This window comes from Peromyscus maniculatus, chromosome 11 (assembly GCF_049852395.1).
Source record: "Peromyscus maniculatus bairdii isolate BWxNUB_F1_BW_parent chromosome 11, HU_Pman_BW_mat_3.1, whole genome shotgun sequence".
NCBI classification, from domain to species: Eukaryota; Metazoa; Chordata; class Mammalia; order Rodentia; family Cricetidae; genus Peromyscus; species Peromyscus maniculatus.
The window spans coordinates 65,450,071-65,475,199 of NC_134862.1; the positions used below are offsets into that span (position 1 = coordinate 65,450,071).

At 45.5% G+C, this 25,129-nt stretch overlaps 2 protein-coding genes across 26 annotated transcripts in view; both read right to left on the reverse strand.

Moving 5' to 3' along the window:
• Axdnd1 (axonemal dynein light chain domain containing 1) overlaps positions 1–11,504 on the reverse strand; it is a 75,958-nt gene extending 64,454 nt beyond the window's left edge. For 9 of the 25 annotated variants that reach the window (XR_013043352.1, XR_013043349.1, XR_013043348.1 and 6 more), the window contains exons 1-5: positions 10,807–11,055; positions 10,490–10,688; positions 9,345–9,517; positions 8,561–8,664; positions 831–951 (exon numbers count right to left, since the gene is read on the reverse strand). Coding sequence is in view for 18 of the 25 variants with exons in the window: in XM_076547716.1 (XP_076403831.1) it covers positions 831–951; positions 8,561–8,664; positions 9,345–9,517; positions 10,490–10,586 (495 nt within the window). In the remaining 7 variants the exon portion in view is untranslated. Of the gene's footprint in view, positions 1–830; positions 952–8,560; positions 8,665–9,344; positions 9,518–10,489; positions 10,689–10,725; positions 11,069–11,219 lie in introns of those variants that run through there. The other 16 variants (XR_013043350.1, XM_076547718.1, XM_076547708.1 and 13 more) reach the window with 9 other exon arrangements.
• A 6,017-nt stretch (positions 11,505–17,521) lies between these two features.
• Positions 17,522–25,129, reverse strand: part of Soat1 (sterol O-acyltransferase 1) — a 46,874-nt gene continuing 39,266 nt past the window's right edge. The window contains exons 12-16 of the mRNA XM_076547725.1: positions 24,506–24,603; positions 24,277–24,375; positions 22,657–22,792; positions 21,983–22,128; positions 17,522–20,101 (exon numbers count right to left, since the gene is read on the reverse strand). Coding sequence (XP_076403840.1) covers positions 20,045–20,101; positions 21,983–22,128; positions 22,657–22,792; positions 24,277–24,375; positions 24,506–24,603 — 536 coding nt within the window. The 3' untranslated portion in view covers positions 17,522–20,044. The remainder of the gene's footprint in view (positions 20,102–21,982; positions 22,129–22,656; positions 22,793–24,276; positions 24,376–24,505; positions 24,604–25,129) is intronic.

Below are 25,129 nucleotides of genomic sequence, written 5' to 3' on the forward strand. Positions count from 1 at the left end.
GAGGACCAGATCACGAGGCTTCAGAGGGGAACAATATTAGCAACTGGTCTAGAGACCACTATTGTGATATTTTGGCAAGGACCGCGCCTGCTTTCTGCCCTTGTTCTAAGAGGTTAAATTCAAAAGTGATGGATGAATTTCTTTGGTGGAGGAGATTTCAAGACAGCCTAACTGACTCTGTCATGTGGTAGTTAGTAATCATTCTTATGCAGGTCTATGATGAAAAAGATCAAGTGAGGCAGAAAGAGATGCAAACTATACAGTTTGAAGAGAAAAGGAGCACCAGGAAACATAATGTTCCGGCCAAGGGGTGATGAAAGGGATAAGAAGATTAAGTAGTGCCTGCCCCACACTGGAATAACACATGAGGGATGCCCTTAGCACTTGGGAGGCAGAGGAAGCAGATCTCGAGGAGATGGAGACTAGCCTGATTTCCATAGCCAGGGCTACATAGAGAGACCCTATCTGGGGGGGGGGGGGAGAAAAAGAAGAAGAAAGGAGGGAGGAGAAGAACAGGAGGAGGAGGACAGTCATCATCTACAACTCTATGTGTGAACTTTCCAGGGGAGGGGGAATATACCCTTCCCTGATTTTGTACTTTTAAAATGAGTGAATACTTAGTAACCGGAACAGTTAACTGTGGCCTGAGAAATGGTGTAGAATACCTTTGCTCTTTCCCAGTAAATGCAGTTTTAAAGAAATAACTGAGATGTACTGTAATGACAGTGGAGCCTGAAGGCTGGTGTTATAATGAGCCGAAGGTTGCTTTAGAGTTTAGAGGAACAATTAAAAAGCCTAGAGGGAGAGAAAATTCTTCTTCCGATACTTACATTATGAGGCACCATGGCACTGTCCTCAGGCTCTAGGGACTTGTTCATACCTGGGGGACAAAGCTTCTTCTCCTTGGGCTCTCCTCTTTCATATTTAACATCATACAGAAAAGAAATATCCCTTAAAAATTAAGAAAATACGTTGTAGATGTAGATTTTTCTAAGAAGGTAGACAGCCACACGCTTCCTACTAGTGGGTAAAATATGAATTTTGGTCAGGAAAACTGCTCTCATTACTTCTTTTTGTCCCCGGCTTAATTGATTTTTATTATTTAAAATTATTTAAAAACATAGGGGAAAGGAAGCGTGATTTCCGTTGCATAAATGTCCTTTGGTCCTTAGCCAGCGCTGTTTCAGAAGATGAGCCATTATTTTAGGATGATGACAGCCGTTTACCAACCAAACAGTTCTCACCGTTTCCGTGACAGCAGCGATGGATGCGGGGACCATCTGGAGACACTGAAGTCGTTGCGCTGTCGCTCTAAGAGACTGGCTCTTCACTTTGACCATCTGCCACTTTTAGCATGGCTGCCATGTAAGGACACTTCAGAGATCACAGCTGTCAGAACGCACAGCCAGGCCCAGATTCCCCGGAAATCCATAAGCTTCCAATAAACATTGCCTAATTGAGGCAGACTAGTATTTGGTCCAGACTCTCTGGGCAGAGCAGCTTAAATCACAATGGCTGTGGTCACTGCCTCAGGAGCAGAGAGGGGAGAAAGCAACCAAGGCGGGCAGAAGGGCCCCGGCTTGGGGAGGACACTCCGTCAGGGTCCACAGCTTTTGGAAGAGGGGCTCACTCACCTGGTTAGTGACCTTGGGTTTAGCACCCAGCACCAGCTTACTGAACGGAGGCCCCTCCATAGCCCGAATCCAAGCGTCAAGGGTGAACCTGCCGACACCTGGACCAGCACTTCCCACCCCCTCTAAGACTAGGGCATTGGACAGGAGTCTGCCCACATTCTTCTCTTCAGCATCACAAATTTCTCACTCACATCATTAACTCTTTCCTCCCCTTCAACCTCGGATGAATCAGTTCTTTTTGCCATGGTTATTTCTGCCACGTGTGTGCAGGACTCCATCTTGGTCCACAGCCCCAGAACGTCATTCCACCAGTGATGACTTGTGTAGAAAGCACTCTCCCACTGCCCCATTAAGACATTCCCTGGCCTGTTTGCTTCATGTCACTGTGATACAATACTGATCAAAACCACCCTGAGGAAGGAAAAAGCTTGTCTGGCTTACAGGCTCCGGACCATCACCCAGGGAAGCTGAGGCAGGGACGAGAGAGGAACTGTGCTGACTGGCTTGGTCTCCATGGGTTCCGCAGTCTGCCTTCTCAAACAACCCTGCCTGGGGAGGGTGCTACTTCTAGTGCGAGGATCACTAATCAAGACAATGCCCCACAGACATGCCCACGGGCCAATCTCATGGAGGCAACTCCTCAACTAACGGTCTATCTTCCTAGGTGGCTCTCGTTTGTGCCAAGCTGACAGAGACTCTCTAGTACATCCATAACAAGTCTTTTCCCTTCTAAAACTCCTTCCTTGACCATGCATTGCTACTGTGCCGTCATGATTAATCTAGTTAGAATCCGACCATTTTTCATCTATGTCTTTCTGTTAAATATCAAACTTCCTGATATTACCTCGCAGAAGAGATGCCCCTCCCTCCTGAAACCATGCCCTAGAAATCTAGTGCAGACGTCCCCTTACTAAGCTAATCTTTTATCGGGTTTCTTCCACTGCCTAGAATACTTTCCTGGTGTGACTCCTCCTGAGCTCTTGTGTTTGGGACATTCCTGGTTCTTCTGTCTACCCTAGCTGCCACTCCTCGGAACTCTCTGAGCCTTTCTCCTCCTCTAGAGATGCTCCATAGAGTTGGGTCCTTGGTACCCTAACACTTTCCTTTCCGATTTCTTCTTTGGTGAAGCCATCAGCCCCGCAGTCTGTGTCACCACCCGCTATTGGCTAAGGCTGTCATCAAGATCTCAGCATCAGTATCCACCCTCCATCAAGATCTCAGCATCAGTATCCACCCTCCCATCCTTTGCCCTCAGTGTCCAATCCACTGCTGACGTCGATTAATTCTACAGTCTCCTCATGTCATTAGAGCGTCAGTGTCCAATCCACTGCTGACGTCGATTAATTCTACAGTCATCTCATGTCACTAGAGTGTCAGTGTCCAATCCACTGCTGACGTCGATTAATTCTACAGCCTCCTCATGTCACTAGAGTGTCAGTGTCCAGTCCACTGCTGACGTCGATTAATTCTACAGTCATCTCATGTCACTAGAGTGTCAGTGTCCAATCCACTGCTGACGTCGATTAATTCTACAGCCTCCTCATGTCACTAGAGTGTCAGTGTCCAGTCCACAGCTGACGTCGATTAATTCTACAGTCATCTCATGTCACTAGAGTGTCAGTGTCCAGTCCACTGCTGACGTCGATTAATTCTACAGCCGCCTTATGTCACTAGAGTGTCGGTCCTCCTAGTTCTTACAACAGCACATCTCTGGCCCATTGTCATTACTTCTGATGTGACTCCCCAGGTCTTCTCTCAGACTTAGCTCCCTAAGGCGTCATTATTTCATGTGGAATGCTTTCATTTGTCTCTGTCCCTCCATCAGCTTTAGAATAGACTTGGGCCTGCTTTGTGCTCATTGTAATTCTCTCTCCTCCGTATTGTTGTTGTTGCTGCTGCTGCTGCTGCAGAAGACGACACTGGCCATTTTGCTGACCAGCTATCCACTCCCTTTCATCAAAATCAATCATTTTCCTTTGAATCTCGTTCCTCTGTTAGAAGGTCTCTCAAAAAGATTCTGGGGGGCCAGCAAGATGGTTCTGCGGGTAAAGACACTTGCCACACAAGCCTGAAGACATGAACTTGATCAGTAGGACCCAAATAAAGGTAGGAGAATCAACTACATAAAATTGCCCTTTAACCACAAGTGAACTGTGACACACACACACACACACACACACACACACACACACACACACAACACTAATAAAATATAATAAAGTATTTTTTAAAGATCATCTAGGACAAGCCAGATTACTCAGTGGTGAGATCAATTACTAAACAAGCTGAGTCTGATTGCCAGAATTCACAGTGCAGAGAGAAAACAGACTCAGGAAAGTTCCTCTGCTCCCCACATGCATACTGTGGTATGAGCACACACACAATGAATAAGTGAGCATACTAATAAAAATGTAAGTAAATGAAGTCACAGTAGTGACTTGGGTCATTTGCATTGAAAATCTGTCATGTGCAGGGGTCATAACAGAAAAATAGTAACTATTACTGCCCACGTTTAAAAAAAAACTTTGAGGCTGGGTGGCAGTGGCACAAGCCTTTAATTACAGTACTCAGGAGGCAAAGCCAGGAGGATCTCTGTGAGTTCGAGGCCAGCCTGGTCTACAGAACGAGATCCAGGACAGGCACCAAAACACAGAGAAACCCTGTCTCGAAAAACCAAAAAAAAAAAAAAAAAAATTGACAAAAAGCACCCAAAGCATGGAGGAGGGCACTGTAGAAGGGAACAAATTAGAACAAAGTCTCATGACACACGTATGAAAACACCCTAATGAGTCTGGTATGGGAGCACATGCCTTTAGTCTCAGCCCTCAGGGCTCAGATAGGTGGATTTTTGCTTGAGGCTAGCCTGAGCTACATAGTAACCAGCCAAAGCTACAGAGTGAGACCCTGTCTCAGAGAGAGAGAGAGAATGAGAGAGAGAGAAAGAGTCATATTGAAACTTAATTGAATTTTAAAAAGGTTTTTCTTTGTCAGCAGAAAGTACTGTGAAGTCTCCCTGAAGCTGGTCATGTGACCGTCATATCATGTCAGGAAGCAGCAGGCTCTACATTCCTAGCAGCACCAGGTTTTATATACTCCCTACCTTTTTATGGAATTATACAATTACACACAATTCTATACATGTTATATTCTTCCTTAGATGTGGTGGGCATGCCTTTAATCTCAGTGCTTGGGAGGCAGAAGCAGGCAGATCTCTTGAATTCAAGGCCTGCCTGGTCTACACACCAAGGTCCAGGTTATATTTTATTTCCTTATTAGTGGGGATGTGGGTGTATGTGATGTGGGTTCGTGTAATGTGCGTGTATGTGACATGGGTGTATGTGATGTGTGTGTGTGTGTGTGTGTGTGTGTGTGATATGGTTGAGTGTTATGTGGGGGTGTGATATAGGTGTGTGTGATGTGGGTGTATGTGACATGGGTATCTGTAACAGGGATGTGTGATGTGGGTGTTTGTGATATGGGGGTTGTGATGTGGGTGTTTGTGATATGGGAGTGTGTGATGTGGGTGTGTGATGCTTGAGTGTGATGTGAAGGTATGATGTGGGATGTGATCTGGGGTGTGACATAGGGATGTGTTAAGTGGGGGTGTGCTGTGGTTATGTGATGTGGGTGTGTATGATATGGGTGTGTGCATGATTTGTGGGTGTTATGATGTGGGGATGTGATATGGGGATGTGTGATATGGGGATGTGTGATGTGGTGTGTTTGCAATGTGGGTGTGGGTGATGTGAGTGTGTGACATGGATGTGTGACATAAGTATGTGTGACATGGATTGTGATGTGAGTGTGTGATGTGGGTGTGTGTAATGTGGGTGTGTGTAACTTGGGTGTGGCTGATGTGTGTGACATCGGTGTGTGGCATAGGTGAATGTGTGACATGGATTGGACGGTGTGTGATGTGGGTGTGTAAGTGTAGACACAAAGACACCACAGCACTCACGTGGCAGTTGAGAACCATTTTGGGGAGTCAGTTCTCTCTTTTTAACCCATAGGAATGGGCTCAGGTCACCAGGCTGCAAGGCAATTGCTTTTCCTGCTGAGCCATCTTGCTGGCCTCAATAATTTTCGTAGCAGTCAGTTTTCTGCATTCAATCATTTCCTGCTTAAAATCCCAAGATTTATTTTGTGCGTTGAACACTGGCTGATGAAGCCATCAGAAAAGATCTTTAGAGCTGAATGCCTTGTCACTTGTGTGTCATTGCTGTGCTCTGAATACCTGGCCATTGTGCACATCACTTTCTAGTGTGCGGGTGTCACAGCCCTGAAACAGAGCTGTCGAGATGCTGATGAGGATGTGGTACGGATGCCTGGAAGGGCCATGCCTGAGCTTGTGCTGCCTGGTTCCTGTTTGATTAACTTGACACAAGCTGGAACTATGTGGGAAGAGAAACCTCAACTGAAAAAATGCCTCCAGCAGATTGCCAGTAGGGCATTTTCTTGAATAATGATTGAGGGAAGGCAGAGGTGAGCGAATCTCTGTGAGTTCCAGGCCAGCCTGGTCTATGGAGCGAGTTCCAGGACAGCCAGGGCTACACAGAGAAACCCTGTCTCGAAAACCAAACCAACCAAACAAACAAACAATAAGTAGATAGATAAGAAAAGAAAGAGGGGAAGGGAGAGAAAGAGGAAGGAAGGAGAAGGGAGGACGGACGGGAGGTGGGAGGGAACTGAACAAACCAGGAGAAGCAAACCAGTATTCCACCACAGCTTCTACCTCAGCTCCTGCCTCCAGGTTCCTGCCCTGACTTCCCTCAGTGATGGAGTGTGACCTGAGAGCTGTGAGACGAAATAACTCTTTCCTCCCTGAGTTGCCTTTGGTCACAGTGTTTTATCACAGCAAGGGAAACCTAAGGCAAGCCTTAGGTTCTTCATGTTGACAGAAGTCCTCCCTAGAGGTCATGGGACTAGGACTGTGTCCTTGATGGACACCAGCTGAGCCGTCCTCACGTGTCTTGACTCGTCCTTCCATTCGGCCATCCTTGTTTGGTCTCATCTCCTGACCCACTCATCACCTTCTTTTATACTTTCCAAGACGTGTGCTGGGCTCACAAGCAATTGGGTGCAATTTCTCTGTTTTTAACCTTCCTACAAAGTCTCCTGCTGGTGAGGTCTATTCACAGGTTCCGGGGTTACAGTAAGAATGGGGTGCTGAGGTCTGTATTCACAGGTTCTGGGGTTACAGTGAGAATGGGGTGCTGAGGTCTATTCACAGGTTCTGGGGTTACAGTGAGGATGGGCTGCTGAGGTCTGTACTCACAGGTTCTGGGGTTACAGTGAGGATGGGCTGCTGAGGTCTGTATTCACAGGTTCTGGGGTTACAGTGAGGATGGGCTGCTGAGGTCTGTATTCACAGGTTCTAGGGTTACAGTGAGGATGGAATGCTGAGATTTTTATTCAGTTTCTGGGGTTACAGTGAGGACTGGGGTGGTGCTGCTACTTGATGGCCATATTTTAAGAACTTCCACTCAGAAATCATTTGATAGTAAAACCTTTTGTGTCAGTTTCCTGCCATAATCAAATATAACCAGTTAACTTTTCAAAGTACTTTAACAATCACATAACTGCTAATTCCAACACTAATCATTACAGCTGTGATCTGAATGCACAAAATACAAAATTTAAGACACTAAAGCCACCCAGCCAAGTTTCCACCGTAACACTGCGGAACTGCACAGCCATAACCCCCACACTTAAACGTTTGACATACTCCACCCTCCCCTCGCTCACGTCTGCTTTTCCATACCCCTCAGGGCACAGAAAACTGAGCGACTCTGTCCATCCCTTCTCACCCATGAGAAAAGCAACTTCAATAAGATTAAATACTCTAAGTATGGATGGACTTCTGGATGAACGTGGCATGTAAGCAAGGCATGCAGGGAGATTTTGATAAATGGAAAATACTTTCAAAGGAATAAGCCACAATCTTCATGGAACAAAATTTGACAGCACATTTTTGGGAATGATACAAAATTATAAATAGCATTTGGTGCTTTAGTCTGAAACAGTGTAAAAAGGTTAAGGGTTCCCCTTGAAAAGAGCCAGGAAATTAACCTATTCATCAAGACTCCAATGCCATGCTTCCTCTAAGATGTACAAAATGCATGGACACCTACAGATATAAAATGCGCCAAAGGCCTTCTGTTTGATGGATTTATCCTTCTTAGTATAGTGCAAAAAACCAGAACACTAGAGAAATAAGTGTACAAACAAGTGTGCAAAAAAGAAACAAAACAACAACAAACCAGGCCTGGAGGAGGGCTCAGTGGACAAAGGTGCTTGCCAGCAAGCCTGACAGCCCGAGTTCAAATGCAGAACCCACATGGTGGAAGGTGAGAACCAACTGCTACAAGCTGTCCTCTGGTCTCACACATGGGACATGGCATATACACACTAAATAAATAAACAAACAAACGCATATGGCCAAGCGGTGGTGGTGGTGGTGGTGGTGGTGGTGGTGGTGGTGGTGGTGGTGGTGATGATGATGATGATGGCGATGGCGGCACACGCCTTTAATCCCAGCACTCGGGAGGCAGAACCAGGCGGATCTCTGTGAGTTTGAGGCCAGCCTGGTCTACAGAACGAGATCCAGGACAGGCACCAAAACTACACGGAGAAACCCTGTCTAGAAAAACCAAAAAATAAACGTGTGTGTGTGTGTGTGTGTGTGTGTGTGTGTGTGTGTGTGTTTAAAAATTCAGCAAACCAAAATGTACAGCCAGTATTCAAATCTACCATACTGATAATAACTATACATATATCCTTTCAATATTACCACTTATCAATGATACTGCAAGTTTCACAATCCATAATTCTACAGTGCTGTCAATCCACCCACACCCAAGATTATCACCCAAAATGAGAAAACAATTCTATCTACATGCATATACCCAACTCGTTTCCTTCTTTACCTTCCAGCTGTTGTTACGGAGACAGGATGATCAATCAGATATTTGAATTTATTCCTTCGAACAGGGTGCTGCCAGACATGGTCTACAATACGTGGAAGAGCGCCCTGTTGGAAAAAAGCGAAAACACAATGTCCAGCAGAGGGCACTCTAGTCAAAGAAAAGTTACCAATTTGAATATTTACATCAAGGGCATTTGAATGCTTTAGAGAGGAGCAGAATGCTTATTCAAGAACAGATTGAAAGGCAAATTAGAATATTAAGAGAGCATCAATAATATGCTCGCTAAGTTTACATAAAAACAGGTTAACAGAAACACTCAAGCAATGGAAACATTTGCTCAAAAGACCTGAGGGTCTTTTGCTTTTGGTTGTTTCTGGTTTTGTTTTTTGAGACAGGATGTCATTGTGTAGCCCAGTCTGGCCTGGAATTCATGATAATCCTCCTGCTTCAGCTTCTGAAGTGCTGGAATTATCAGTGCCCGTCACCATGCTCAGCAAGATCTGAAGTTTCTCGTTGGCAGGACGGCATGGCAGCTGAAAGCCTGCAATCTGATGACCTGTATTTCTCTCCCAGAACCCATGGTGGAAAGAGAGAACCAACTCCCAGAAGCTGTCCTTCCACCCTGTGCCCAGACTCACACATGAACTAATAATAAAATTTTTAATTTAAAATCTGAGTTTTAAAGAGCGTCTGAAACGTATAACTTATGCTCACCAAATACTTTAATGAAGTAAATACAAAAAAAAAAAAATGACCCAAATGTTCTACGTATGTGTATACTCACCTTTGGAGCTTTAAGTTTCTTAGCAGGCAATAAGTTTGTAGGACAGGGACCAGCATTGGCTGCATAGTTCAGAGAAAGAAGAACTTCCTCGGGGATGAATTCATTCGGAAGGGAAGAAGGAAGGGGTTTGAGATGGTCCACCATGACTTTTCTCTCCTTCAGCTCAGGAAGGACTAAGAAAGTAACAGGAAAGAAAAACTTTCAGTGGAATGTTCTAGAGAGTTAAAGCTCCCCAGACTGCCTTATCAGTCTCATATGTTCTTCTAACAATGGACAGGCACAGCAACAAAGTATATTTAAAGCACGGAATAGCATCCAGTCCACAGGAGGGTGGAGGGGGAGAGGAAGCATGAGAACACGGAGAGAGATACAAATAAGAAGACTGGTCTACAGAGTGAGTGTACAGCCGGCTGGACAATGGAGTGAGACTCCCCTATTTCAACATAAAAAATACACAGGGAGCGAGATCAGGGTAGAGTCCTTGCTTAGTGTGTATATGTCCCTGAGTTGAATCATCCGTACCTCGTAAATAGTAAAAGGTTGATGGAACTGTAGCAAAATATAAATAACAGAACAAACAAAACAAAAGCCCCTAAGTGACAGTAAGACTGGAGAGTAAGGGTGAGAAGGTGACTGTACTTGATTCTTACTCTAGTACAAGGGTACATTTATCATAAATCTCCCCCCCCCCTTTTTTTTCTTTTGAAACACGGTCTCACTATGTAACTCTAACTGTCCTGGAACTCACTCTGTAGACCAGGCTGGCCTCGAACTCACAGAGATCCACCTGCCTCTGCCTCCCGAGTGCTGGGATTAAAGGCATGAGCTACGGAGTCCAGCCCCAAGGATGGAAATTTTAAGGACTCTCAGAAAAATCCTTGAATCTTATACAAACAGGCATAGAGTACCAAGCTGTGTTTATCTTATCCACACTACTGTGCTTTTTAAGTTCTCTTTAAAGTCAGAGAACAAGGAGCCAAACAGGGGGTGTTTCATACTGCTGTTAGCATTTAAACGAAGACGAAACAGGATTCTGACTTGGTAATGGCCAGGTTGTCCGAGGAGAAGGGGAGAACGGATTGCATTGCATATTGTCAGTGGCTATGATGGTTCTGATCGATGGTTCTGATGATGCTGAAGTTTACCTCTTGTCTCCTCCTTGACTACAGACAGTTTGGACTGTTTGACCTCAGCTGTTGATGGGGTGTTCAGTGAAGTTCCCGACGCTTTGCGGAGAGACATGATGAACAATGCCTCCGATCACTCCCAGAGCTATTCCTCCAGAAAAAATCAATTCAGAAACAAATCAAAATCGCGCTGCGTCCTTCAGGCCGCCCCGTAGTTCTGTAGGCAAAACAAAAGCAAATGAACAAAGGGGCACCTTGATGGTTTATGTTCAGATTGGAACTCAGAATTCATCTAGTATGGTGTCCCTTCTTCGGGGAGGGTTCTCTCGGATAACCTGCCATGTCGAGGAGGGGTACGGATGAGTCAGAGTCAGGGCCTCGCCCGGGAAAGTCGGGGTCCGCCGCCCTATAGACGGCGGGCGGGTCAGCGCAGCCCAGCTCCACGGGCTCGAGTGGGACAGGGTTCCCACGGCCCCTTCGGCAGAGGCCTGTTGACTGTCACCCGCAGCTGTACCCACAAATTGTGTTTCCCGCCAGGCCTCGGTTGGTAGGCCCCTTCCTGGAACGCCCTGCCTCGTCATAGCAACGCAAGACCCCGTGTCCTAGCAACCTGTGGTCGGGCTGCCTCCGGCGGCGCCGTCAAAAGAAAAGACAGGTGGAACAGTCTCTACACTATCTAGCTGTTTCCGTGCGCTTTTAGTCGTGCGTAGTAACAATAAGGAAGACAAATAATTAATCTGGCTCTTGCCTTGGCATGGGACCGTCTCCAGTGGCCGCGCTTCCGGCTGCAGACTGCGCAAGCGCAGACCCAACTGGCTGCCGCGCTCCCTTAGGAACTCCCCTGTGGCCCCGCCCATACGATAGGGTGTTGTAGGAGTCGTGTTCGTCCTTGAATCCGTCTTTATTGTTTTGCGCATGTTCTAAATATCTCGGGTGGCTTCAAACTCACAGAGATCCTCCTGCTTCTGCCTCCCAATTGTTGGGATTAAAGGCGTGCGCCACCACGCCAGGCCCTACCAGTTCATTTTCACAGCTTGTGGACAAGATTTCATATTCATCTCTGGGTGCTCAGATAGGAGCCTGCAGATCTCCTTGAAAGGAGTCCGTGAGGGGGAAGTAGGCTAGTATTTGTATTTAATGTTCACAGGCATGCACCACCACACCTGGATTAATTTGGAACTTTCCAGAGAGATACTTTTTAGTATCGAAGAAATTTAGCTACAGCTTAGCCGAACACTTCCCAAGGGAATTAGTGATGATGATGATGATGATGATAACCTGTGAGAATAATTGCCTTTCTCACTGTACAGTAAATCAGGCTCCTACCAAGAGCAAATTGGGCAGCCATGCCAACCTTGAATATGGCATCCCATGAGAGCTTTCTCTTGTTAAATTTACAAACTGTTCTATCAATTTTGTAAATCAGATGCACAAACTTGGTTGAGTCCAAAGGGACCCTAAGCTTCCATAAATTGCCCTCCCCTCCTCCCCTTCCCCCCGCCCCGTGGTGTTTCTTAACTCTACACGGCAATGACTAGCCAGGCACACTTAACTTCTGAAGCGACTTCCCCCATCCCGCTCCCTTGCCCTGTGGAAATAGGTGGGAACAGTTAGGTCATAGAGGGTAAGCAGAGTGACTTTGTGCCTGTTGCCCCCATGGCTGTTTCAATGGGAAGAATGTTGTGATGTCAACTACTGATCATGATGCACTCCTACAATCAGTAGATTCTTTGGGGAGAAGGCGCCAGTACACTTGTGCTGTTACAACAGAAGACAAGATGGGCAGTCTGTGGAAAATAGACATTTATTTCGCAGTTGTGGAGACTGGGAAGAGCCAAGTGCTGGCGGGTCCAGTTTGATAGCTCAGTAATCTCAGCCCTTTGGAGGTTGAGACCTGGGCTGCAGAAACTGTCTCAACCCCCAGCCCCACGTCACCTCCCAAAAAGGAATGGCCACTGGGGGCTGTACATGACATGTATGTGGGTATGTGCATGTGAAGGTGCCCCAGGTGCAGAGGGAATTAGATTCCATTATGGGAGCCTACAGTGTCCCCAGTTTGTGGTTTGATTTCCATCTTGACTCAAGGTCAGAGTCCAAGTTTGTTTTGTTCTGCAAGGCTATATTACAGGATGTTTGGCCAAAGGCACAGTTACCAGATGTCTTGCTCCCCAAGGCTGTATAACAGGATGCTTTGCCGTAAGGCATGGTTACTAGATGTTTTGAGAATTAAGGAGGTGTTTATGCTTGTCTGTACCTTGAACCATGGTGTCCTTGAGAGGGGAGGTCTTTTTGCCTCCTGTTACGGGTATAAAAAGGCCCTGAGAAATAAACTTGGAGCTGCTGTGGTATTGACTCCGAGCCCCCCCTGAAGTTATCCCGTGTCTGTCTTTTTCTTTTACGTCTACGTCTCTATTTTACCTATCTATTATTTCTCAATCCTCACTTTCCATTCAGGACTGTTTGACAGATGGGGGGGGGCCCGGTACTCTATACACATGCATACACTACACAACTCAAGGTTTTTTTCTAAGTATATTTATTTACCATATTCACATATGCAGTATTTATGAACACAAAATTTAAGAAATCTTCAGAAGAATGTGAACAATACATTTTAAACAAATTCATCTCACCAGTGATTAAAGCAGGAAGAGGTAATCAAGATTCAGTAGGAAAAACCAAGCTCTCTTTAATCACACACACACACACACACACACACACACACACTTTAAAAACAACTCTTGCTGCTGTGACCTAGGAGACGCAGACCTGAGATACATAGGCAGCCACTGCACAGTCCAAATGACAGGGCCTAGACCAGGCTCCACCTCTCTTCACACCCGAGAATCAGCACATTGACCCGCAGGCTACATCTCTAATGACTAGGTGTTGGGGCTGCATATTTCAACAATATTCAAAACAGTACAGCTACCCTTCAACAAGACACACGCCACAAGACCCTGTGTGCCATCCACTCACCTGAAGATAAGTGTTCCACCAGGGTGGGGCATGTTGAAGTAGAGACAGGAAATGTGTGAAGATTAAAGGTGATCATATAAAAAGGGGAACATGTTTCCATTTAAACACACAACTTGAGACAGGTCTGAAAATAATCCATTCTTTTTCTCAAGTCTAAATTAGCTATTTAAAAGCGTTTCACAGAAGAAGAAAAAAATTCAATAAAGATTTAGAAGACTCCAGAACTCTCCTACCAACTTACAGCTTATTGTTTTTACCTGACGATTTCTCAGCTGCCTACCGAACTGAGAGGAAAGAAGGGCTCTGATTTATTTCAACAACTGTATTTATTTCCTATATAAACTGGGCTTCTGTGTTTTATTTCGACAAAGGGTCTAGCACATCGCCTGATAGAAACTGCATGGGTGTTAAAAACAATCAAATCCTTACACAACTGTCACATGTCCTACTCCTCAGAACCCTCTCCTAGTTCCTTCAAGGCCAGCCATAAATGCCTAGAGACTGAGATTTCCTTGCCGATGTGAGTAGTTACACATGGCATTACAAAAATTATGTGGAAACTAAATTACTGCATAAGATTAGTCAGCAAAGACACTTACACTTCATTAAAAGTAATGAGCGCTAGAGGCTATATATATAGCATGGAGGTCCCTAGGACTACTGTGGCTTATAATAAATTTCAGTTTTACTCAATTATTGAAAAAGAAAAAAATAGCCAAATGAATGGAAACACATGAACTATGAACCAAAGGCTGAGGGGCCCCCAGCTGGATCAGGCCCTCTGAATAGGTGAGACAGTCGATTGGCTTGATCAGTTTGGGAGGCAACTAGGCAGTGGGACCAAGTCCTGTGCTCATTGCATGAGTTGGCTGTTTGAAACCTGGAGCTTATGCAGGGACACTTGGCTCAATTTGGGAGGAAGGGACTGGACCTGCCTGGACTGAGTCTACCAGGTTGATTGCAATCCTCGGGGGAGGACTTGTCCTGGAGGAGGTGGGAATGGGGGGTAGGCTGGGGGTAATGGGAGGGGGTGGGAGGGGGTAGAACAGGGGAACCCATGGCTGATATGTAGAACTGAATGGTATTGTAAAATTATATATATATATATATATATATATATATATATATATATATATATATATATATAGTAATGAGCTATCTTCAGTGAAGAAATCTATTCTAAGGCTGGGTAGGGCTAGCTTGGTGGTGGGTGCTCGCTCGGCATGCACAAGGCTATGGGTTTAACCCCCAATTCAGCACAAAAAAAGAAATTGATTCTGCCTTCAAAGGCTATAAAGCCTTCTCAGAGGTCCTCATTAGGTCCCCTCCTCTCCAAAATTCTAGGACTTGGCTATGAAATATGCACACTAGTTCTAAACACTGGAGATAAATACCCAGGTCACAGCAGCAATGCTCTCTAGAAGCTTCATCACCTCACTCTAACGTTAAAGCAGATAAACCTGAAGCAATTTTGAAAAGACAAAACCATGCCCATCTAGTTTAAAACGACAGGTGTGGTGGCTCCCGCTGTGACTCTCAGGGAAGAGGCAGGGGAACTGCGTCTGTCTTGGGGGAGCCTATCAAGGAGCAGGGGGACTCAATGGCTGTGGTGTGGTGTCAGGGACCGCTTATAAGAGCAGTAATTCCTGGAACCCTGCCATTTTTTTTTTTGGTTTTTTCGAGACAGGGTTTCTCTGTGTAGCTTTGCGCCTTTCCTGGAACTCACTTGGTAGACCAGGCTGGCCTCGAACTCACAGAGATCCGCCTGCCTCTGCCTCCCGAGTGCTGGGATTAAAGGCGTGCGCCACCACCGCCCGGCTTAACCCTGCCATTTTAAAGAGGCAACAATCCAGATTTAGATTTTGACTGTACAGAGATTAAGTAGGAAGCTGTTTCTGCCAGGGCTGGTGCCCTGCGGCGATCCTATGAGGTAGTTATCCTCCCCACCTTACACGCGAGGACACTGGCTCTGTAAGGCAGGCAGCTCTGGCCCGCGTCACTTTGCTATGCCCGGCTATCTGAATCCACAGCCCACGCTTCGGTCATCTCCTACTGGTTCTCAACTGGGTAGTCTGGGACAGGAGAGAATCACTCTGCCATCTGAGAAGAACCCTACATAGATACATTGTGTCTGTGTTATGTAATGGGGCCTGAGAGACTGGATCACTTGTAGCCCAGGCTGGTCCCCAACTTTAACTGGTTGTGGAGCTAGGAATAACCTGGAATTCTGATCCTCCTCCTCTACCTCGCTAGAGCTGAGATCACAGGTATATGGTCCCGTTGCATCTTGGGCGAGCCTAGCAAGGGTTTGTGAATGGTAGGCAAGCATATCCCCAAATTATTTTTCCTCTTTTCCTTTTTTTTTTAATGGAGCAGAGTAAACGTCATAAAAGTTTACATCAGTTTTGTTACTAGTCATGTGACTTTAGCTCAGTGGTTCTCAACCTTTCTACTACTTTAACCCTTTCATACAGTCCCTCATGATGTGACCCCAACCATAAAATTTCTTTGCATGGTGGCCCATGCTTTTAATCCCAGCACTAGGGAGGTGGACCTCTGTGAGTTCGAGACCAACCTGGTCTACAAAGCAAGTTCCAGGACAGCCAAGGACACACACACAGAGAAATTCTGCCTCAGAAAAAAAAATTTTTTTTTTGCTCCTGTTATGAATTGTAATGTAAATATCTGTGTTTTCCAATGGTCTTAGGTGACCCCTGTGAAAGGGCTGTTCCACCACCCTAGGGGTCACGACCCACAGGTTGAGAACTGCTGCTTCAGCTTCCTCTTCCTCCCACAAACATGAAACTGGGCTTGCCTCAAAATTTCTTATACCTGTGCAAAACAGATCTTTTTCTGAATGACCTTTCTTGGTAACTAACAAATAAATTCCATCTTTTTAGGTTATATAAAGCAAGTGAGTAATTTTCGAACATATATGACTTGTCCTGAAAATCTGTAATAGCCAATTTTTAGGCAAGAATAATTTTAGAAGTTACATATCCTAAATGAGTTAGTTCTATAACAATCTGTTTGCAAATACAGATTATTTCTATGCTGAACTTTTTTGTTGTTGTTGTTTTGTTTTTTCAAGACAGGGTTTCTTTGTGTAACAGCTTTGGCTGTCCTGGAACTCGTTCTGTAGACCAGGCTGGCACAGAGATCCGCCTGGCTCTGCCTCGCGAGTGGTGGGATTAAAGGTGTGCGCCGCCGCCGCCGCCGCCGCCGCCGCCGCCGCCGCCGCCGCCGCCGCCGCCGCCGCCGCCGCCGCCGCCGCCGCCGCCGCCGCCGCCGCCGCCGCCGCCGCCACCCGGCTACACTGTACATTCTTGGGAACCAGCCCTACATTTCCCCTACTGTCAAAAGCTGCACTGACTGAGAAGTCAGAAGCCGCCCCAGCCAGGTGTGGTAGCACACCCCTTTAATTCCAACACTGGAGGCAGATCTGTGAGTTCAAAGCCAGCCTGGTCTACATGACAGGGCTATGTAGAGAAACCCTGTCTCAAAAACAAACAACAAAAAACCCAGCCTTGATGTTCTAGTTAAATTCTAACAAGAGGCAAGCAACATTATTCAGGCAATTTTAGTATCCACCACCAAAAAAACAAAACTTGCCCCCTCTCCCTCTACCTGGAATTGAGAATAAAAACATCTGATACAGAGGTAATAAAAGACCAAAACAGACATCTAAATGCAAAGTGAAAAACTGTAAAGTGGTTTTCTTGTATGGTCTCTCAAAATCAGTTATTCATGCTTTTTTTTTTTAAGGATTTTTTCATTTTACATACTATTTCCAGTTCCCCCCACCTCCCCCCATCCCACCCTCCTCCATCCACTCCTCACAGAAGGTAAGGCCTCCCTTGAGGAGTCAACATAAAGTCTGGCATTCTAAGTCTAGGCGGGACCAACACCCCCCCCCCCCCCCCCCCCCCGCCCTGCGTCAAGGCTGAGCAATTTCTTACAGGAAATACTCAATCCCTTACTTTGTAGACAGTAAGTATCATTCTTAGCTGAAAATAATTTTCACCCATTGGCACAACAGACAACAATAAATGACTTGCTTGGAGCACACTATCAGCAAGAAGTTTTGGTTTTATTTTATTTGTAAGTTCAGGCAGTGGTCTGAAGAAAAGGCTCCTGCAGAGGAAACCGTTGATGGGCTCACATGGTTGCCAGCCTCTTCTTTCACACGAGTCCCTGCTTCCTTAAGGACTTTATACTCTTGAGGTTTAAGACACTCTTACAATTCTAAATAGTTTGCAGACATGATTATCAGCTGAAATCTTGGTGAAAAACAAATCCCCAATGAAAAGCCTTGTTGGGTATGGCAGCACATGCTTGTAAACTCCAGCACCTGAGGAGGCTGAGGCAGGAGGATGTGAGGTCCATGCCAGCCTGGGCTGCAGAGAAAGACCTTGTCTCAAAAAGAGTGGGTGAGGGGAAAGAGCAGCCTTGACTGGTGCAACAAATGCAATACTGAGAACTGCTACAGAGTAACACCCCTTTCTGAAAATGCATACACAATACTTCACAGAATGGGCACCCTGAAATCCCACCCCCTTACTTCAGAAGACTCTTATGACCAAGTTTCAGACCATTCTGTTCCCTCATTATATTCCAAATGCAATTACACATAAAAGTCACTTAGTTTAGCTGGGTGGTGGTGATGCACACCTCTAATCCCAGCACTCGGGAGGCAGAGGCAAGTGGATCTCTGTGAGGACAGAGTGAGTTCCAGGACAGCCAGGGCTACATAGAGAAATCCTGTCTGAAAAGACCACACACACACACACACACACACACACACACACACACACACAAAGTGAAAAAGTGACTGGCTCACTTTAATCTTTAAGACACATGCCAGAACTTAATAGGCTCTATTCACAGCAGGCTTATTGAGGGGCTTATGATTCTGTGACAATACAGAACATTATTGTTTGGGAAGAGAAAAAAAACCTGTGTCTGCTGATGGTGGAGCTGACATTCAGAGCCTCAGTGCATCTAGAGATACAGTGAATAAAGCAGATGATGAAGCTGGAGACACGTGGTCCAAAATAAAAGTGATTATTAAGGAACTCTACATTATCTTCCTGTGAGACTTAAAATGATTTTTAAAATCACTCTGAAAAGACTTTGCAAACTGTATGGATAGTTGCCAGGATACCAGCAAAGTCTTTCAAATGGCTGTGCCACGGAACAATACAGGTGCTAGCAATTCATAGGCACATTTCTTTGGGCAGGAGGTTGAACTACAGGTCTGTGTTACCCTTTCCAGTGTGCAAACCTCACACACACACCCATGCACACAAGCACAGCAGACCTTCCCACTACACCTGTAAGGAGCGGGCACCTCTGAACTTGGAAATGTCACATAATGAGTACAAATGATCACACAGTAATTTATTTCATCTAAAAATATACTGTTAAAGTATAATGACGGAGCAGCTGCTTCAGAAGCCAGCTTCTGGATCCTTAGTAGCCGTTTAGTATCGATAGATTAGTTAGTACTTCCATTATGGACTCACTAGTCTATAACAAGGAAGGTCACTAATTGGTAGACAGTAAAGCAACTGTACCAAAGAATACTTCTAAGTAACTTAAAAGTTAAAAGAAAAAAAAATCTTGGCCAGACATGGTGGTATCTTCTGTGATCCTAGCACTTGGGAGGCAGGGGCAGGAGGTCAGGGGTTCAAGGCCAGCCAGGCTACATAGCAAGTTCAAGACCAGCCTGGGCTACATAGCAAGACCCTGCCTCTTAAAAAACCAGACCAACAACAATAAAATCTTCTTCTGATAGCATAATTAAAATATATGACCATCTCAGTGAATCTGTTTTAAAATGACTTTTGAAGTTTCAAAAGGCAATCTATTTTTCCCTTCATACTTCTGACCCTTGAATTTATACTAGTATTGAGTTCAAGGTGAAAGACCGCTAATTAAAAAAAAAAAAAATCATAACTTATACAGAAAAAAAAAAAAAAGAGTAGACCAGAACTTTCAGAAAAATACAATATGGGGCTGGGGTGTGGCTCAGTGTGTTGCCACTGGGCAAGGCCCTGGATTCTATTCCCAGCTCAGAGACAAAGCAAAACAGAACAGCAACAAAAGATATGAGCAGAAAGCATAACGATATTATCTCTCTTTCTACTAGAAATAACACAATTCATTTCTCCCTAATTGTACAGTTAACTAGCTCACCTCCTAACAGTGTACATGAAAAACCTGGAAGCCAGAGGTACTGGGATGATTTCTTCCTGAGTGTTTTTGGCTAATTTATGGCCAAGATATGTTTAGTCTCTGGCTGGACAGAATCAAGGAAATAAACAGATAAAACTACCAAGGCTTGAGCTGAGATAACCCCGAGAAAATCTGCCATTACCTCAGCCATTGGTCTCCTTCCTACCCAAAAGGAAACCAACCCCCTCCCCACCCCAAAAATCATTGGGTGAACCGAGCCCAGCTTCAGGTGAGCCGTCGGAAAGGCTGGAGTGTCCAAACAACGTGGCATAGATCAGTTCAGTAACTGCTGATGACGGCTGGCTCAGAAGCAGGAAGAATATCTTCATTGGCAAGAAGGCAGCAGAGCCGAGGCCTCTAAAACACATACCGACAGGTCCAGGAACGTGGCCGCACATAATCCAGAAATGTGGGCTATGACGGGAGAAATAACACAGCGGTTGGTTTATGGCCACAGCACACGTGCGTTAGGTATGGGGTAGGTAACAGCTGAAGGTTATACACTGGACTTCTTTAAACCGTCCCCCAGCACTTCAGCAACCTTTAAGGTTTGAGAAACTCTGTGTTTCAAAAGATGTTGAGATGTTTTCTACCAACAGCACCAACTAATTCAACTGAGAAGAGTTTCCTAAGTTTAGTAAGCTCCATTCAGCTCCATGAACCATGGATCAAATGGTAAATAGGCACTGTGTCTCTTAGCAAAATTCAGTTGTTGTGGAATATTATTTGAAGCTGTGTTACATTTGTTTCTGCTGTGGAACATTTGTTTTAATGATGCAAAGATGTGTTGCATTCTTTTATGTTGCATTTGTTTAACTCTGTGAAGCTGTGTTACTTTGCCTGTCTAAAACACCTGATTGGTCTAATAAAGAGCTGAACAGCCAATAGCTGGTCAGGAGAAAGGATAGGCGGGGCTGGTGGGCAGAGAGAATAAATAGGAGAAATGTGGAAGCAAGAGAGGTCAAGGAGTAAGAAAAGAAGGGGTCAGCCCCTCAGCCAGCCATGGGGTAAGGGTGAAAGCAAGATGATACAGAAGCAAGGAGAGGAAAAGGCCCAGAGGCAAAAGGTAGATGGGATCATTTAAGTTAAGAAAAGCTTGCTAGAAATAAGCCAAGGTAAGGCCGGGCATTTATGAGTAAGAAATAAGCCTCCATGTGTATTTGTTTGGGAGCTGGGTGGAGGGTCCCCCAAAGAGTAAATGAGCAAAGAGTAAAAAAACCCAACATTCAGTTTCAGCCTAAAAAAATCTAAATAGTAGTAGAACTAGAAAAATAAAGCATGTGTATATGACTATAATACAAGGTTTTAAGTTAGTGATCCACTTCAATATGAAGGACTTTGGAAGTTCCAAAACAGGAAAGATCGAACAAGAATTCAAAGGGCTTCCATGGCAAGTGCGGCATCCAAACTGGATCTCAGTCGGGGAATCAAATCTGACACGGGAGACCAGAGTATAAAGAACAGCGTGACCAGGGATGCACAAAAGGCCTCGCTGGGCAGGAAGCAAGGGGGGGGGGGGGGCTGCCTGGAGACTCTTAGCTGTAAATCTCTGCACTCAGTATGGTTCCCGGAAGAAATACCCAGGAAGATACACCAACAGGGAATCTCAGTCACGTACAAATTGGAGTCATCCACCTACAGACTCAAACAAAACAAACAAAACCCAAATATAATCACGAGGGGCAGGGGAAAGGAACAGTGGTAAAATCAACGGAAATGCAGCCCCAGACATCAGTGTTGTCTGGCATTTTTTAGAAAAGCTTATTACTTTTGGGGGACAGAAGAAGGGATGTATGTGCCACTGGGAAAACCCTGGAGATACAAAGTCACAGGAGGTAAAGAAAAAGGAAAATGGGCCGGGCGGTGGTGGCGCACGCCTTTAATCCCAGCACTTGGGAGGCAGAGCCAGGTGGATCTCTGTGAGTTCAAGGCCAGCCTGGTCTACAGAGCGAGATCCAGGAAAGGCACCAAAACTACACAGAGAAACCCTGTATTGAAAAAAAGAAAGAAAGAAAAAAGAAAATGAAGAACCAGAAGAGCTAAATGAAGAAAGGTGAGGAGTGAGCAACTCAGGGAAGTGAACTGGTGTTCATGTCCTACCTCTCCTTCCAACTCAGCCTCACACTCTCTACTTCTATACCACCTCCATAATACCACCCCTTACATCGGGGCGACTAATACCACCCCCCCTTACATCAGGGGTAACTAATACCACCCCCCCCTTACATCAGGGGTGACTAATACCACCCCCCCCCTTACATCAGGGGTGACACCCAAGCTGGACTGGCAACTCACATTCTTCAGAGGACAGTGCTGGCGGGCATACCATTCTTGAGAATAAAAGCACAGGATGACTCCCTGGCCGAGGAAAAGAGAAGCCCATACCATGATGTTCCAGATTGGCCTTTTCCGGCTGTCGTTGACAATGAAGTTAAAAGCCACTAAAGTTAGAAAGAGAACAAAAATACAGTTATCAAAACATGGTTCACCAGGGATGAGGGCTCAGATACAGGCCATGGCTGAGTCCCAGCAGTGAGCATCGGCCATTCATAAGCATCTTTCGTCCTGCCCACTTACTCTACAAGTAAATGAGGCTTCACTACTGAAATTTACCAGTCCTAATTAGCAGGAAACCAAGAGGATTCAGAACAAGTGGAAACACATTTCATCGAGTGACTCTTAGGGGTTCCTCTCCACACACTCAAACATGAACCCACTTTCAGGAGTTGCACAGTGACAGTGTTTGTGACTGTGACAGTGTTGGTGACTGGTCCCCACGAGGCTACCTAGTTCACAGCCTCCCTCCAGTGTGTAAACACCTGTAGACACAACTGCATGCAATCACTCAAAGTCAGTGTTCTGACCACCCGCTAACGGCTAGCTTTTCTAAGAGACCTCAGAGTTCCCTTCCGGTTCCGCTCTCCCCTTTGGTGTGACAGCCAGCACCCGCGGCAGGCCAAGGCACTCACTTCCGAAGAACATGAAGAGCACGAAGAGCACCGGGTAGAAATAGCTCAAGCAGACAGCCAGGGCGTATTCGTGCACCACGGCCGACATGGCGAAGACACCCAGCATGGCAGCAGATTTGAACCTCTTCGAGAAAAACTGAGGGACGAAGAAAACACCCAAGAGTTAGTAACTTAAAAAAAATGTAAGCATGAACAAGGAGACATGATGACTACGCATTAAAGGCAGCCGCTCTGTCATATTTGACTTTCCTAGCCTATTCCGTAGGTTAATCCAAATCTATTAAAATAATTACAAAAACATGCTCAATGCTCTAGTCTGGACTTGAAGAGTCCTGCCTGCAGGCTCATGGGCTGAGGGCTTGGTTCCCAGGTTGGGGTGCTATTCTGAAAAGTTCTAGAAACATTATTGAGCCAGGTTTCATGTACCACAGGCTAGCCTTGAACTCCTGATCTTTTGGCCTCCAGCTTCCAAGTGCTCACTTGACCACCGCAGGCTCAAATTTCAATCCTCAGAACTCAGGGCAGGCATCCTTTCCAGAACTAAGATTAAAAACCAAGAGACTTGTCTCAGCCCGACCTGGGGCTTCAATGGGAGTGAGAGAACTCACAGTCTGACACATGCCTGTTTCCTTGGGATGCCGAAAGCCACTGAGGCGGGGACACTCTTAACTCCAGCTTTAGCCAGGAGTACAGGCTGTAATAGTTCCTCTAAATACCTTCCTTTCCAAAGCATGGCTCACACAGCCAAGTCTCTGGTTGAAGAGATGTAAATCCAAACAAAGTAGCTCTCTACTTTTAACAAAGAAACAAATCCAGATGAAAGTGGGGACAGAGGCAAGGGGATATGTGCAAATTCCAGGCCTGCCTGGTCTACAAAGGGAGAAAAGGGTGGGGGTGGGGATGGTTGAGAGGGAGAGAGGCTAGCGGGAGATTATGTGTGGGCAATGAGATTCCTAAAGGTCCTTGGTAGGTGGATCACTTCAGCTCCTACACAGACCTCTAAGAATTGTTAACTTTGTAACCAGGTCCAGAGAAAGGCATGGTATTGTCCTAGTAATGGACATAATGGTTTCCATGCTCAGGAACACTCAAAGCATTAGATGTAAACATCTAAGAAAATGGACAAGAAACTATAACACCTTCTTCACAGGCAACTAAACACAACTGTTTGCAGCTGTGCAACACTATAAAACAAATCCCCATTTCTTTCATGTTTGCTTGGCTAGCTTTTCGGCTTTTGTTTTGAGACAGGGCCTTACTGTGTAGGTCTGGATGTAGACCAGCCTGGCCTTGAACTCAGAGGTCTACCTGCCTCTGCCTCCCAAGTGCTGGTAGATGTGTGGTACCATGCTGGACTTTTTCGTAAAGATTAACTTATTGTATTTTTATGTGTATACACGTGGACCTCATGCATGCAGGTACCACATGCGAGGCCAGAGGAGGGTATCCAGGCCCCTGGAACTGCAGTTGTATGTGGTTGTAAGCTGACCCATGTGGGTTCTGAGAACCGAACCCAGGTTCCCTGCAAGAGCGCCAAGCACTCATAGGCCCTGAGGCATCTCTTCAGGCCTCTCCGAACCCCCATTTCTCACATGACATTAGCTAGGTCTTGCTGTTTACCCAGAGGAGGTCCTTGTACGCATAGTAGTAAAGCCAGTCATGGACGACCACATTCCAGGTCCTGTAGTAGTTGGAGTATGACGTCGAGTTCCACCAGTCCTGAGAGAAGAGGCAAGGTATAAAATCACACATACACATATATACACATATATTATTTATTATTATTATTATTATTATTAGAAAGAAAACATAATGTTTTTGAAAAGACGTGAGATCAAGTATACGATACCTTATAAAACATCCTGTCACCAAAGCGCAACATCTCAGCAAAGGCGTTCAGCCAGCAGTGCAAAAAGGCGAAAAACGAAAGGAACAGCACCAGCACACCTGAAAACCAGAGTGACAACCTGAAGTCTTTCCCAGCAGCCCACAGGGCCAGCCATCATGAGCAACACACCAACGTATGTTTAGCTGGGATGCTGCCGCAAAGCCTGCTGGTATTCCTGCTCACCCACTCCAGAGGCGATACAGTACACCTTGGAAAGCTAGGGTTTGTTGTTGTTTACTTAAAAAATAAGGTGTTTCTACGTAATTTTAACAGAAAATAGATGATTCCAGCCTGTTTTAAAGAAATGCCTGGACATACAGCTGAACTTGGTGCCCGAGACCCTTTAACTCTCCCTGGGTGCTGCAAACACCATCTACAACGGGGCTTCTGCCATTGCAAGATACCAGGCCTTTCTGTCTGTCCCTCTGTCCAAAAATCTTCCCACCACTTTTCTCCAGACGGTATTTTTTTAAAATTCTCCAGTATATATTCCAGCGCCCAATGCTAAATGTCACCTCTAACTTGAGAAAAAAAGCCTGCAAGGCTGTTCTATTAATAGACTACTTCCACACTACACTGTAAAAC